Source organism: Osmia bicornis, chromosome 1 (genome assembly GCF_907164935.1).
Source record: "Osmia bicornis bicornis chromosome 1, iOsmBic2.1, whole genome shotgun sequence".
Taxonomy (NCBI): Eukaryota; Metazoa; Arthropoda; class Insecta; order Hymenoptera; family Megachilidae; genus Osmia; species Osmia bicornis.
Genome location: NC_060216.1, coordinates 7,945,211 through 7,958,993, shown reverse-complemented (window position 1 = coordinate 7,958,993; position 13,783 = coordinate 7,945,211). Strand labels below are relative to the sequence as shown.

The 13,783-nt window shown below is 42.4% G+C and overlaps 3 protein-coding genes across 5 annotated transcripts in view; 1 reads left to right on the top strand and 2 right to left on the bottom strand.

Annotated features, from left to right (window-relative positions):
- Window positions 1-1,080: 1,080 nt before the first annotated feature.
- Window positions 1,081-2,552, bottom strand: LOC114882886 (charged multivesicular body protein 6). The gene is made up of 4 exons (XM_029200038.2): window positions 2,280-2,552; window positions 2,088-2,197; window positions 1,601-2,007; window positions 1,081-1,536 (listed from the first exon to the last, which is right to left on the bottom strand). Exons 1-4 carry the CDS (start codon window positions 2,343-2,345, stop codon window positions 1,490-1,492), a joined length of 630 nt encoding a protein of 209 aa, XP_029055871.1. The 5' UTR covers window positions 2,346-2,552; the 3' UTR covers window positions 1,081-1,489.
- Window positions 2,553-5,284: 2,732 nt separating this feature from the next.
- LOC114875481 (RIB43A-like with coiled-coils protein 2) lies at window positions 5,285-9,966 on the bottom strand. Of its 2 annotated transcripts, none has more exons than XM_029185818.2 (8): window positions 8,584-9,966; window positions 7,623-8,138; window positions 7,404-7,544; window positions 7,065-7,213; window positions 6,751-6,988; window positions 5,811-6,038; window positions 5,534-5,640; window positions 5,285-5,459 (listed from the first exon to the last, which is right to left on the bottom strand). In XM_029185818.2, exons 2-8 carry the CDS (start codon window positions 7,743-7,745, stop codon window positions 5,318-5,320), a joined length of 1,128 nt encoding a protein of 375 aa, XP_029041651.1. In that variant the 5' UTR covers window positions 7,746-8,138; window positions 8,584-9,966; the 3' UTR covers window positions 5,285-5,317. The 2 variants fall into 2 exon arrangements, with proteins under 2 accessions (XP_029041651.1, XP_029041650.1); XM_029185817.2 differs by having other exon boundaries at window positions 7,623-8,788; window positions 8,887-9,966.
- A 105-nt stretch (window positions 9,967-10,071) lies between these two features.
- Window positions 10,072-13,783, top strand: part of LOC114875480 — a 49,973-nt gene continuing 46,261 nt past the window's right edge. The window contains exons 1-2 of one of the 2 annotated variants that reach the window (XM_029185815.2): window positions 10,072-10,247; window positions 10,533-11,148. In XM_029185815.2, coding sequence (XP_029041648.1) covers window positions 10,779-11,148 — 370 coding nt within the window. In that variant the 5' untranslated portion in view covers window positions 10,072-10,247; window positions 10,533-10,778. Of the gene's footprint in view, window positions 11,149-13,783 lie in introns of both variants that reach the window. The other variant, XM_046286478.1, reaches the window with a different exon arrangement.

Here is a 13,783-nt window from a genome sequence, read left to right as displayed (position 1 = left end):
TCTTATCTGGATTCGAGAGACGATCGCCTATTCAGGCGACGTTCTCCTTTGTACAAACAAGATTCACAGTTTCTAACAGAGCTGTGGTACGTTAACGTAGCTCGGAGAACAAGGCGCGGGATGCAACTATTGTTGTGCACAAAGGAGGTCGCTGAAACGCGAAAAGATTTGTAGTCTGCGTAGGTGATTTCGTTGCGAACACGTTCGGAAAGAATTTCATTGAATGCGAAAAAGGGTGAAGAATTATTTGGTTGAGAATAGTCTGGTATCTCGACGCTCATGATACTTCAGTCAAAGTATGCTGAATAATTTTGTATGCAGTTGTATGCAACTAAAAGAAAAAGAAATTAAATTACTTTAAATTAAATTTAATTACTGTAACGGGTTCAAAAATATAATGAAGCAAAAGAAGTGTTAAAAATCGAGACGGATTAAAAAAATGGTTTAATTCGAAAAGCATACTCAAAATCGTGGTATCTCATATTATCCTATTTACTACCGTCTACTATGTTATGTTCTTGACCTCAAAACAAGAGATACTAATGAGATACGAAATTTTTATATTAACCAGACACACACGACACTTAATACGTACTGTTACGAAGTTTGTCTAATTATGTAGATTAAGCACAATTGCTCGAGTTGTCACACGATGTTCTTTCTAACAATAAGATATGAAGTAAGCATTTACGGTTTATTTGATCAAATTTTCTTTCAATGTCTATACAACATTGTCACTGTCAGTAATTATAAATTGGCTAATTATGAATTGCTGTATTTTATTTGTAATAGACAAAAGATGCATAGAATAAAGTCGGAATAAACACTACGTCTTAAAGGAGTGTTTGTCTTATCTGGTTCCGAATAATTTACGCTGACTTGTTAATTGCAACCTCTTGTTTATGTATACTTTTTATCATTCAATGGAGGTGGAAAGGAAAAAATGCTACGCAAATTTGTAATATTCACAAGATTCAAATGTTCTGGGTTTAATAATACGAAAAACAGTGAGTTAATTAGTATCTAAATTTCAAATGATTTATGGAAGAATTAGGAATAAATGATGCAAGCAACACGTTATAAATAAACCATATTTATTAAAACATTTCGATCTTTTGGATTTTTTACATAACTATATGTAAGAGGCCAATAATAAAATAAAAAGGTATTTGTACATAGAAGGGATGACACGTGTAATATATGAAAAAGCAATGTACAACTGCCTAAATTGCACAATCGTCGGTTCAAAACATATACTCGCAATACTAAAATCATGTACATACATTTTATAATGGAAAACAGTCTTTAGTGTCCAAACAACACTCCATTAATAAAAGTACATAATTTTTATTCTTTCGATTATATCCTATTCATCTCAATGTAAGAATTATTCACACTGAGCCTTTCATACAATATACTGTACATATGTACACAGATTCCTGTGTAAAGTGTAGATAAAGTAAAAATTTTACTAATGATACTTATCACTTTATGCTTCTAGAGCAACAGCTTCTTGTGTCTTCTCTTTTGTACGTTCTGTAAATAGAAATAAATGATCAATTAAAATATCCTTACCTTCTTGACCTCTCTAATAAAATACCTTTCTTCTTTTCTGGTACTCCTTCTGGTACTTCTGGTAAGATTACATCTTCTGGTACTTCCGGTGCCTTTTCTTTAACTTCTGCTGCTAGAAGAGCATCCAGCTCTGCTTCAACCTCTCCTTCATCTTCTTCTGTAAGTTCTCCAGATAACACATCATTGATTTCTTTCTGTTTTTCAATGCCTTCTCTAGTCTCATCCATGACTTTCTCAATTTCATCAATGGATAGCAAGTCATGAAGCTTCTTTAATGCAGCATTGCCCACTTTTAGGCCATCAATAACCTTCACTTCTACTTGTGCAAATTCTATATCGTGTACCATGCGTTCCAAATTCTCCAATTGTCCATCAGTCTTTGATAACACTTGCTCTTGAAACTTCTTTTTCCGCAAAAGGAGCAAAGCTCGACTAAACAAAAATTTATAATAATTATTTAATACATCGCAAACATTTAGACGAAAATTCAAGTACAAAAACTGCATACTCACTCTTTTTGCCCATTTTGTACAAGTTTCTTTGCAAGTAAACGTTCTTTCTCAAGGCTCTGTTCGATTCTGCGTTGATATTGTTTGATCTTATCTCTAGTTTGTTTCAATTGCTATAAAAAAAAAATGAATAATACTTTGATTGAAGGTTATAACGAGAACGATTGAGGTTAGGAAATTCGCGCAATAACGTACCAGAATAGCCTTATCTTGCTCTGTAACACGACTTGGCGGTTTTTTCTTTGCAAAGAAAATACCCATCTCGTTTTAAATAATAATGAAGATTATTAACTAAAGTGTCACGCAACGTGTAAATAAAAATTCATATCACTTTTGACAGATACACTTGGACTTATGATAACCAAATGCATGCCGGACAGCGCCATGTCTAAAAACGAATTTTCAAATTACGTCGTCATTTCTAAACAGAATGTAAAAAAGGTTGAGGGACGTGTTCAGGAGGCCCTAAAGAATAGTCAGTAAAGGTAGTCTGGTCCTTATATTATCCAAATCGACAAAAAATTATAAAATATTGAAATTTATACCGTAGTTCACCAGAGTCAATAACTGCGAAAAGACCAGTTTTCGTTCTTTGGTGCGCATCTTCGCCCTGATTGGCGATACTCCCAAACGAAGTAGAAAGCGATTAGCGGAGAGCTCGCTGCGTTCCCCCACCACCTTCCAACCTGCGCGTCGCAGTTATGGACTCTGGTGAACTGCGGACTGACTGCGGTATATGCTGTTAACGGTCAAGAAAATGGCGGATCGGACTAATTTGCATTAATTTATTTGTAATATAAACATTTTTGCGAATTGTATGTCCAAATGGAGACCAAAGCGCCACTCTTTGAGTCGAATAGAACAAAATGAGCACTCAAGGGATGATGTACAAGCCTCCAGGTAGAAGAAATTTGTGTTCTACGATTTTCACTCGCGAAAGACGTCAAAAAGGTAAAACAGATCACAAATTTAGTTCATTGTTTTTTCTGTAGGGTGCAGTTCGTTCATTTTCTGCGCTCAACCGCGCTCTCATTCGCAGGTCGTATATGTGAATACGTATGCGTCGACCAAACTGTCGACGACGGTACAATGTATCGTGGAGAATGGAATGTTCCGAGCCTGGAAGAGGCGATAAACTCTGACGCGTGATTTTCTTTTTCACGCGACGTTCTATCGACTACGATAGCGATTTTCAATCCATGTATCACGAGATGTACTATCATTATGTTTTGTTGCAACTTCCGAAAACTTTCATGCTCCAAATTGGCTGAAATTTTGGGAATAGGTTTCTTTTTAATAAAAACTAGTGGAACGCCTCGTGCTATGCACGGGGAATTAATCAGTTATAATATAAACCACTTAAAATTTGACTTATGGGCCTCGGCTCAACCTTCCCAATTATTTATTATTTTCTTGTCTTTAAGGGCCTCATGAGGCCTAACCCTTTATCACTGCATCCCTTACACGTCTGCATCCTTAACATCCCTGTATCCCTTATATCATTACATTCCCTATATTCCTGCTTCTCGTATATTCTGGCATTTCTTATACCTCGGCATCCCTTACAACTCTGTACCCTTTATATCTCTATATCCCTTACACTCCTGAATTCTCCCTGCATCTCTTGTATCCTTTCAACCCTTATAATAAATATATTATAACTATAATACTAACGGCCACTGGTTCGAGTAAAGGTAAGTAAAGGTAAGTCAAGGTAAGTAATGTCTTGTGAAAAATAATTTTAAATTTAAATTTTTGCAAAATTTAGTTCATTTTTCTGTCGCCAGAGGGCGCTGATTCGAGGTCGAGAATTTAGTTCACATTTTTGCCGCTAGAGGGCCAAAATTAGTGCGTGATTTAGTTCATTTTTCTGTCGCCAGAGGGCGCTGATTCGAGGTCGAGAATTTAGTTCACATTTTTGCCGCTAGAGGGCCAAAATTAGTGCGTGATTTAGTTCCTTTTTCTGCCGCCAGAGGGCGTTGATTCGAGGTCGAGAATTTAGTTCACATTTTTGCCGCTAGAGGGCCAAAATTAGTGCGTGATTTAGTTCCTTTTTCTGCCGCCAGAGGGCGTTGATTCGAGGTCGAAAATTTAGTTCACATTTTTGCCGCTAGAGGGCCAAAATTTGTGCGTGATTTAGTTCCTTTTTCTGCCGTCAGAGGGCGCTGATTCGAGGTCGAAAATTTAGTTCACGTTGTTGCCGCTAGAGGGCCAAAATTTTTGCGTGATTTAGTTCCTTTTCTTACCGCCAGGAGGCACTATGATGAGATGCTTACAAAAGGGATGCAAAGATGTAAGGGATGCAGGGTTGTAAGGAATGCCGGGATGTAAGGAATGCAGGGATGTAAGGAGTGCAGGGATGTAAGGAGTGCAGGGATGTAAGGAATACAGGGATGTAAGGAGTGCAGGGTTGTAAGGAATGCAGGGGTGTAGGGAATGCAGGGATGTAAGGAATGCAGGGTTGTTGCGGAAAAATTGCGCGGATTGCATTAGCAATTGTTGATGCCAATAAAGTACGCGACAATTGTACCAACGGTAGGTAGTACCGACGGTAGGTAATATCGACAAATGCTATATAAAAACGAATAACTAAATATGAAACCTAGATAAACAAACAAATCACGAATTAGTGAATGCAGGATAGCGATGGATCCGATCGGACATTGGGAAATATAAGACCTAAAAACCAAACAAGTCGCGAAATAGTAATTGCAAGATAGTGATGGATATGACCTATAATAGTGAAAAATTAGACCTAGAAAGAGTATAAAACATTGAAAGAAGGAAGTATAAGAATATACCTAAACTCATTTCTACTTACCTGTGACCTGGGTATACTTGAAGACCTAGAAGAAAATATCGTAAGATACTTACCTGAGGTTGCATATCGACATAATGGCATCGGGGTGTCAGGGACCCCGATGCATCGGTGGCGCTCTCTGCATACAAACTTGATATCATCTTGGGGTGCCAGAGACCCCTCAACAACAAAGGCATGTTCAGTCTTTTGTATCTGGTCATTGCGCGCACTAATCAAGCATATAAAAATAACGTTTACACAATATTTGCGGTTTATTAGATTGATTATCTCATAATAACAACAGCAAGATTATTCTTGAGTAAAATATAAAATAACAAATGATTTAATACTTGCCGGGAATGATTTATAATTAAAAATGTTTATTAAAAGTGCCTTCTTATTGGAATAATTACATTTGTAATAGCTGTTTCTCTTAACGAGCGTCTTTATTAAATTGTTCAAAAAATTCTGCCGTGGGTTTGTTCTTGTATAGCTCTCGATTGAGGTACTCCTGATGCGACTTGTGCTGTTCCGCAAGCTTCAGATTCTCTTCGGCAATCCTTTTGTTAATCTCTCTGAAACCGAATAATGTGGACATACAATTTTGGCACGGTAAATCAAATTCTTGGCATAAAATCGAAATTCTTACGTCCTCTTTTGATCCATCTCGCGTTGATACGCGTTCGCTATCTCCGCGTGAGAATTCATCAGCTGGTCCCATTCTTCGTTCATTCGTTTCTTCTCTAATTTCATTTTCTAAACGAAAGAAAAAACAAAAAATAAAATAAGATAGAAGCCTTCCTTGAGCGAGCCAAATTTTTTGTTTCTTCGGTCAAGCCCATTCCAGCTCGTACCCACGACGACGCTTGGCATCGTTTCAAGCTTCGTTAAAAAGCGGCGCAAAACAACGCTTCTGTTCCTTTTACCTCGATTTCTTTCATTTGCCGAGCTTGTTCCTGTCTGAAAAGCCTAAGTTGGTCGGCGGTCATGCCCTTGTACCGCGATGCCAACGGTTTGTGCGGTCCACGAGTGCTCTCCGCTTGCTCTTTGGCTTCCGTCAGGAAGTCCCCGGTCACGTGATTGTAGATTTCCGCCTTCTTGTCCTCTTCGTCTCGAAGGGCTTCGCAATGGCGGCGGTACTCTTGTTCCTCCGCCTAGAGAAAAACGGAGTCGGTCATTCGAGCAAGACGCGCGTTCAACAAAGCGTGACGATTCGAAGGTGGAGGGGAAGAAAAAAGGAGTTAAGGACGAGAACGTGTTGGAAATAGTCGAGGAAGCGACGGGATGACCGTTCGACGTGTTATTACCGAGACTCGTGCCCGGTGACGTCACCGAGTTTGCTCATCGACAATAGTAACCTCGTGATCGCTGTAAACGGTGCTCACCTTCGAGGAAGGTTTATGTTCAACACGGTCCACGCTCGCCTCGAATACGAGGAACATTTTACGCTTTGAGCAACGACGATACGACGCCAGAATTGATCCTCGAGCAAAGAGAAAGAGACGAAATCTCGGGCGATGCTGAACTCTGACATTTCACGGTTCGTCGTTGATCGTCCGCGAGAGCAAGCAAGAAAATGAGGGGGAGAACTTTAAATCAATTAATGCGATGGAGTACCATCGAGCATTAATTATATCCGAGTTCTCACTTTCTCGTCGTCCACGAGCAGCAACTAGTACGCGAGTATCCACGGTTAACTAGAACAAATGAGATCGAGCGGATCTCCAACCAAGCGCGAAGCAGATTGAATCTACCCCGGAGGGAAATAGAATCGTCAGATAATGAGATCCTTATCGTTTTCTTGCAGTTTCTGTCGCTTTGTTCCCCTGCTGTTTGCTCGAAGGACTAAATAGGAGAAAGCCTTACCATGGCTCGATTAAATCGTGCGGTGGCTTCGTTCAACCTTCGACGGCATTCTTCTTCCATCTGATCTAAGGCCACGGCACGCTTGTCCCTGGAGATGACGGCTTCCTGGTACGCTTTCTCAGCTTCCTGCCGTTCTCTATCCAACTGCACACGTTCATCCTTTTGCTTCTCGATCCACCACCTCATCTGCTCTTTCTGCGCCTTCAAACGTTCTTTTGGTACCGCCTCGCCCTCGAATCTGAATAGTTCAGGACGATCAAATATTTAATGTCGCTTGTCCTCTAGAAATGAAGTTGACAATGATAATATTTTACTTTTGCAATCCGAAGCCAACCTCGTCATCTTTTATTAGAGACGCTTTTTTCAACGCGTTCGGATCGTACAGCTCGTAATCTTGACGATTCTCGGCACGCTGGTATTGCTGTCGAAATTGTTCGATTTCTTTATGTATGTTTCTCCTCTCCTGAAAGATTAACACAACAAGGGGATACGTGTAGCGTGCCAGTTTCACCGAGGGATATCGCGAAGCAAAAAGCGTTCGAAGACCTAACAACGATAACGCGAACGAACGCTGGTATCTTTAACGACGACACTGCAGAAGACAATTAATGATCGAACCGCTTGTTTTTTCCCCATCGTAATTGACAATTTACCTCTTCTTGTTGCTTCTCCAACAACAAGGCAAGTTTACTGCTACGAATCAAGCTCTCGTCGAGCTCGGATTCTTTGGCGTGTTCCAACTCTTGAAGCTGCTTCTTCTCCGCGACCTGTTTGTCCAAGAATTCTTTGTCTATCTGTAACAATTAAGATATAACATTGGTAATAGGTTAACATACATATTTGTTCCTCGTAAACGCTCGGTCAGAACTTACTCCGATTTTCCTGAACCGAGGATTAAATATTCGTTGTTTTCGTTCTTGATCTGTCTGCCGCCGGCGCTCTCTGGCCGCGGCGAGTTTCAAGTCCTCTTTGGTCACGGTTTGAAACTTCAACATCGTGCCAGATTCGATCCGTCCGAAGACGAAGGTAACCAGAGCTCGAATGAGCTTAGCCACGAAAGCCGCAAGAATCGCGTGGAATTCGTTACCATGGAGCGTTTGTACGATAAACACGGGGAGGAATCGTGAAATTCGAATTAATGCTTTCTCGTTGTAACACGAGCAATCTCGTATTTCTATTCGTCCAATTGCAAAGAATAGAAGTTTACCAATTTATTGGTGTTTATAAAAGTCGTTCAACGACCGTTTACAATATTGTCGTCGTTTTATGGAAATTAGCCCGTTTCCAGTTTCAACGATGACAACATTATTTTTGACACACGTATTATTCGGCTCGTTAATTATTCAGCTGCCGGAGACATTTGCACGAAACGGTCACGTGAAGAGCAGCTATTGAACGGGTAAACATATGTTGCATTATCTGTTGATTCGGCAAAAGTCATTACCGATGACTCGTGACTTCGCGTTGTTTTATTATCGCGACCCGTGGACGCGTGTATTGATCCTGTATAGTGGTAACGGGAACGTGATTGCCGGCCAAACGATGAGAATAAAGTGAATTTAATTCTCTTTCTCAATACTTCTTTGTACCGAGCTGTTCGCGTGTCATGAGTCAGACCTTACGCTCTGGCTCTTAGTTTTTCTAACAATGAGAACACGGTAATGAGAGCACAGTTCTGTAACTGTTTGAGACACGTGTTATGTATACGCAAATACACACACGATGGAAGCCACGAAACGTGACGGTTTATTAAATATTTTAGGATTAAGACGTTTACGCAAATGACAAGGGGCTCGAATAAATCGTTGTGAAAGGCAAAGCCTCTTTACTCACGGCTTTCAAGCTGGACGCGATGAAAAGAATATTGCACGCTGCTCGTGTGCACCGGATAGATTTCAAGGAAGTAATCGCCTTGCTTCCTCGTTTATTGATCTAACCGGAGTAATTTGTGTCGTTTAGTTTCTTCGAATATCTTGCGCTAACACTCCGAGAAAGTAGAAAAAGAAACGTGAAGTCATGCGAGAGATTTCACTGATCCCTAATTACAGCGATGACATTATTAGAAAAAGTGGATCGTTTATTACCCTCGGATAGATTTGTTTTCTGTTAATTGCTTTAAGATTATTAGCAGCTTACAGTGTTACGCAAAAACGCTTCGATGATTAACTCTTGATCTTTCGACTCTTCGCGATTACTTTTTCTTCGGTGCGTCATCGTATGACACGGTGCACGCGACAGATCCTGAACAATGCATAGCCACTTCTTGATGTTTCATTTTTCAGTAGGTCATTTTGACGTATAGTATTCACGGTTAACGATCGTAATCGTTTTTCACCTAACGAGGGAACACACGTGTCGTTGTGTAACCTATATTCCTCGTGTCTGACCATATGGTGGACGACTGCGAGTGCAGATTACAGAAAAGAAGCGGTTAACTGTCTCCGTATGACATGGAAGGAATCTTTGACGATAAAAACCAGCCACAAAATCTATCTCCAGTATGTACGAAACGAAAAGAGAACGTACGATTAAATTGCCGCACTTCTGTCGATCAGACTTTTGCATTTATTTAGGTTTTCCTTCCGCGTAAAGGGGTTAATGATGCGTCTACACGCTGTTCAGGCAATTATTTAGAATTTGAGAAAAAATTGGTTTACTTTTCCGTTTTCAGCGCATGAAACTTGGAATGTAAATTGACATATAACATTTACATGTTCCGAGTAAATGCGGTGGTATGGCAAGGTCCGAAGCGGCTTCTTTCCATAAATAAGTTTCTTTTCTAAAGTAGATCTCTTTATGTATTTGTGTGGCTTATATAAAACTCAGCAGATGTACGGTTTAACAGGTGAGTGTAAAGAAAGATTAGTTCCTGGAAAGACATGTTTGAAACGTACCGCGTTAAATACGCTAAATTGGATAAATTGTTAATAAAAACACTGTTGGAAATAATACTCTTTAGAAAACCTGAAATGTAAATTGTCTGCCGTTAATCGGTTTCATTGAATATTGAAATAAATGAAAAGACGAAAGCATACGCCCGAAAAGAAGGAATCGCAGTACTTAAAAAAAGTCGTAGAAACAGTTCGCTTCATTTGCGACGGGACGTTTCATTACTCGCCGGTAGAAACGAAATGCAAAGTTTTGTAGCGATTCAAAAGGAAGTGGTGCGAGGATTCGCGGAAAAACAAGGTGCAGGTTTTCGCGGTAGCCCGCACGCTCGACCCAGAGAGAAGATGCCCCGAAGCGTAGCGAGACTCGACGGCGCCTGCGTGGCCATGTGACGTCATTGGCGAACCGGGCAGCTCGTCCGCTAGACATTCAGTCTCGCCTCAGCATCGAACGAGGTTGTACGTATTTACGGTGCGCACGTAACCCGACTGAATATTACGGAAGTAAAGTACCAGTAATACCCGACAGTCGTCGCGCTTAACGTTACATAAACGCGTACAACGGAAACCAGATTGCGTGACTTTGAGAACCAACAGGCATCATCCCAGGTATAGTGCACGACACTTATTCGCTGATTATCGAGAAAGAAAATCATCGAAATCGATAAAAACTCGTCAACGAAGTGCATATACACCAACAATAACAATAACAATAACAAAAAAACGGAAGAGATCTTGTTAGCCCGTTCTCTATATTCCCCTCGCGTTATCATTCGAACGGACGATTAGCACGCGATACGCGCGCCTTCTTTCTTTCTCTCCGTGCGTTCGTGAAATCGTTACTCGACCACGATAACCCTTGCGTCTTTCGTACCGTTCCAATTAACGTTTCAGTGATAAACACGTGTCGAGTAGTGTACGAAAGGAGGAAAACCGAAAGGGGACAAGCATCTTTCGTGGTCGTTCCAGACGATGCTGCAATATCGTTCGATAAACGAAGAATTTTGATCAGAGCGAACATCCTCGCGTAAAGTTCGTATTCGCGGAGGGTACATGCAAGGTAGGAGTGCGTTACCGCGAACGTCGCATCGTCGTTTCCCCTACTATGCACACTGAGAGGTACCCGACTACTATGAGAGAATGAGCTGCTCGGTGAAGATCTCGTGTGGCAAGAGTTGGAGCGGATCGCAGCGAAGGATCAACTCACTGGCGGAGGAAACAAGCTGCCCTACGGCTTCAAGTGCGAGTTGTGCCGGGCTAGCGGCCCAATCGGCTGCCGTAGCGTCGACGTCCACGTCGACCACGGCCACCACGACTACACCGACAACCACCACCACCAACACCGTCACCAGCACGGTGACCAGCGGTAGCCAGAGGATCGGACAGTTGCGTCCTGTCAAGTCGATCACCGCTAAAAAAGGGGAGGATATCACGAAACTGCTCAAGTACATCGACGATAACGTCATCGGCAAGAACGGCACGTTCTTCGGACCATTTGGCCGCAGGAAAGGTCAGTGATCAATATAGTCTTTACCCCCTAGCTGCCCCTCTACCCCCCCTCTCTCCCTTCGACCCGCCCCACCAGTACCACCATTTGCCCTGCTCGCTCGTTTCTCCGCTTTGCTCTTCTCGTCCACGGCCAACGGCACGCATCGTTCGCGAAACAAAGAGACCCGTGCACCGTCTACCTCGGTTCACCAGTCCTCCTTCAAGTGTTAAGGATCGTTCGATTAACGCGATGTACATCGAACCGTGTCCTATCAATAAAATCGAAGGTTCTCGCAGCTTCGATGGGTGACTGCTTTCAAGGGAGTAGTCGGTCGAATTGGAACGCTCCCTTAGCACAGCCCTGCGACGTTCCACTTATATCTACGCACAGGTATAGAAGAACGAGTTCTTCTACGATCTGTCATCGAAGCGTTGCGGTTTCTTCGGCTGCTTTTGCTCAGTCTTTCGCTATGCACCGGACAGCCCAGGTGATGCCTTACAAGTGCACTTGGCATATACCTTTCGTAACACGATACTTTGGAGCAGCGCGGGGAAACCTCTCGCGTGTGCTCAAAGTATCTTCAATTAAGAGCATACAAGATTCCCCTGTGCTCACGCTAATTCGATCGATATCGCGAAATGAATCGATGCTTATTGTTGAATATTGTCGCGTGCGGTTGTTATCCTGTTTGGGAGAAGGACAGCGTTCGATCTCTCCTCGTTGTCGTATAAGCAAACGAACGCGCTCGATCAGCGTACGACGCTTGCATAATTAATTCGCTACTGGGGGATCGAGAGAGGCGGATAATATAAGCGTACACGCTCGTCAACGTAAACATCGCTACGAGAATTCGCACGGTGTCGGTTATTAAATATTCAGAGGCGCGAACAAATGTTTGCCAGTAGTATTATTTAAGTGTCGTTGGCCTACGGTCATCCCGAAGGCCACCCATTTTTCTTCCGACCCGCCGAAATCTCGATCGCTCTCGTTCTTTCTATCTTTGTCCGAGTCTCGAATGGCGCCAACTTCTGCCGGAAGTTTGGCCTGCTCGTCGGAGCCTCTTTCTTCCGGGCGACTTTGCGAGCGCACCGCGCGACATCGTGCGTCGTTTGAACGAGTTAGACGCGCAGTCTCAAAGGCTGTGTTCGTTCTCGTTGGAGCAGAGATCGAACACATCGATGCTAGTGCACTCGGGGATCTCGTGCCACGGAACTTCCTGATCGCTGCATACGGCGGGCCACGTGCGATGCAAATAAATTGCCAACGCCATCCATTTAAACGCTTCCATTACCGAGTGCTCTCGGTTCGATTGCACGATCGCCTTCTCGATTTAATTCCTTTCGAAGAACGTCTTCCTCGCGAATCGTCTATAACTACATAGTGGGTTTTTCAGGTGATAGAAGATACGCAATTATTATGAAATGTTTGAGTAAATAATAGATAAAGGACGGTTTCGCAATTTCGCAGGAAATTGTTTAGCTTGTTCTAGATTATTTTCTCCGTAATGAGATTCAAACACGGCGCTTTGTATTCTCTTCTCGCCTTTGTATACCTTGTACAAGTTTCTGAAACCCTTGTTATCCTTACATTTTAATTATTATCTTTGTTATGGTATAGAACAATGTTTTCCAACCTTTTTGAGTTAGCAACACATTTTAGAAACAGTTAAATTTCCATCACAATATTCCTATTTCAAATAGGAACTTGAATGTTGCAAGTGTTTACGACACGTAATTCTAAAATCAGGATATGATACAATAGTCACAAGGTACTTAGAGCGGGCATTCTAAAAAAATGAAAAACCTTCAAATTGGCATTCTTGTTTGAGTCATTTCATGGTCGAATTAAGGATCGACATCTCCCGCTTCCTGTGAATCGAATACTATTTGCGTCCGCGTACGAAAATATCGATGCCGCTAATAGAACGCGTAATTTGGCAAACAATTATCGTCATCGTGGATGGACGTCAGCGTGCCTCATGGTTGGTCTCGCTCGCTCGTCCGGTCGATCCCGTTTCTTCTCGACCAACTACCATTATGTATTAACGCTAAAGTCTACAAGCGAGAACGAGACGCGTGATTCATTGAGCGACAGAAAAAAGAGCCGGTGAACAAGCAAGCAGAGGAGCAAGCAGTCGAAAAACAAGTTTTTCGTCCACGAGTCGACGAACATGGGCCAGATGTGTCAGCTGCCCAATTTGCTGATGCACCCGTCGATTCGTTCCGAGAACGGAGCAAGTCCGTGTGCAAGGTCGGCCATCACCAGCGCTCGCTGCAACGTCAAAACGAAAGAAAGTTCCATGAAAAGAATTGAATGACGCGAAGGATAGCGAATTATTCGGTGACTCACCTACCGGACATTAGCGAGGAATTATAGTTACGAATGCGCGGACCTGATAACGCGAGTAGCGCGGTTTATCTTGGAATGGACGCAGTCAAGGACTCGAGGCGACGAACACCTTTCGAAAGAAAACGAAAACGAAAGTCTATCGCTCGTGGACGAGCCGTCAACATCATCGATGTCGTCATCGCGCGATTATAGTCACGTGGATGGATAGTTTCGTCAAGTGCAAGGTCAACAGCTGAAGCTCTTTTCAATCTCCGTTTGACCCGCACGTTGAAAGTCGTGGGGGCTATCGATAATCGGTATCGCGAAT

Coding starts and splice junctions, on each gene's coding strand:
- LOC114882886 (XM_029200038.2), bottom strand. CDS start 2,345: ATGGGTATTTTCTTTGCAAAGAAAAAACCGCCAAGTCGTGTTACAGAG. Junction 2,198..2,279: donor AGCAAGATAAGGCTATTCTG/GTACGTTATTGC, acceptor TTTTTTTTATAG/CAATTGAAACAAACTAGAGA. Junction 1,537..1,600: donor AGTACCAGAAAAGAAGAAAG/GTATTTTATTAG, acceptor TTCTATTTACAG/AACGTACAAAAGAGAAGACA.
- LOC114875481 (XM_029185818.2), bottom strand. CDS start 7,745: ATGTTGAAGTTTCAAACCGTGACCAAAGAGGACTTGAAACTCGCCGCG. Junction 6,989..7,064: donor GTTGGCTTCGGATTGCAAAA/GTAAAATATTAT, acceptor TGAACTATTCAG/ATTCGAGGGCGAGGCGGTAC. Junction 5,641..5,810: donor GGCAAATGAAAGAAATCGAG/GTAAAAGGAACA, acceptor TCTTTCGTTTAG/AAAATGAAATTAGAGAAGAA.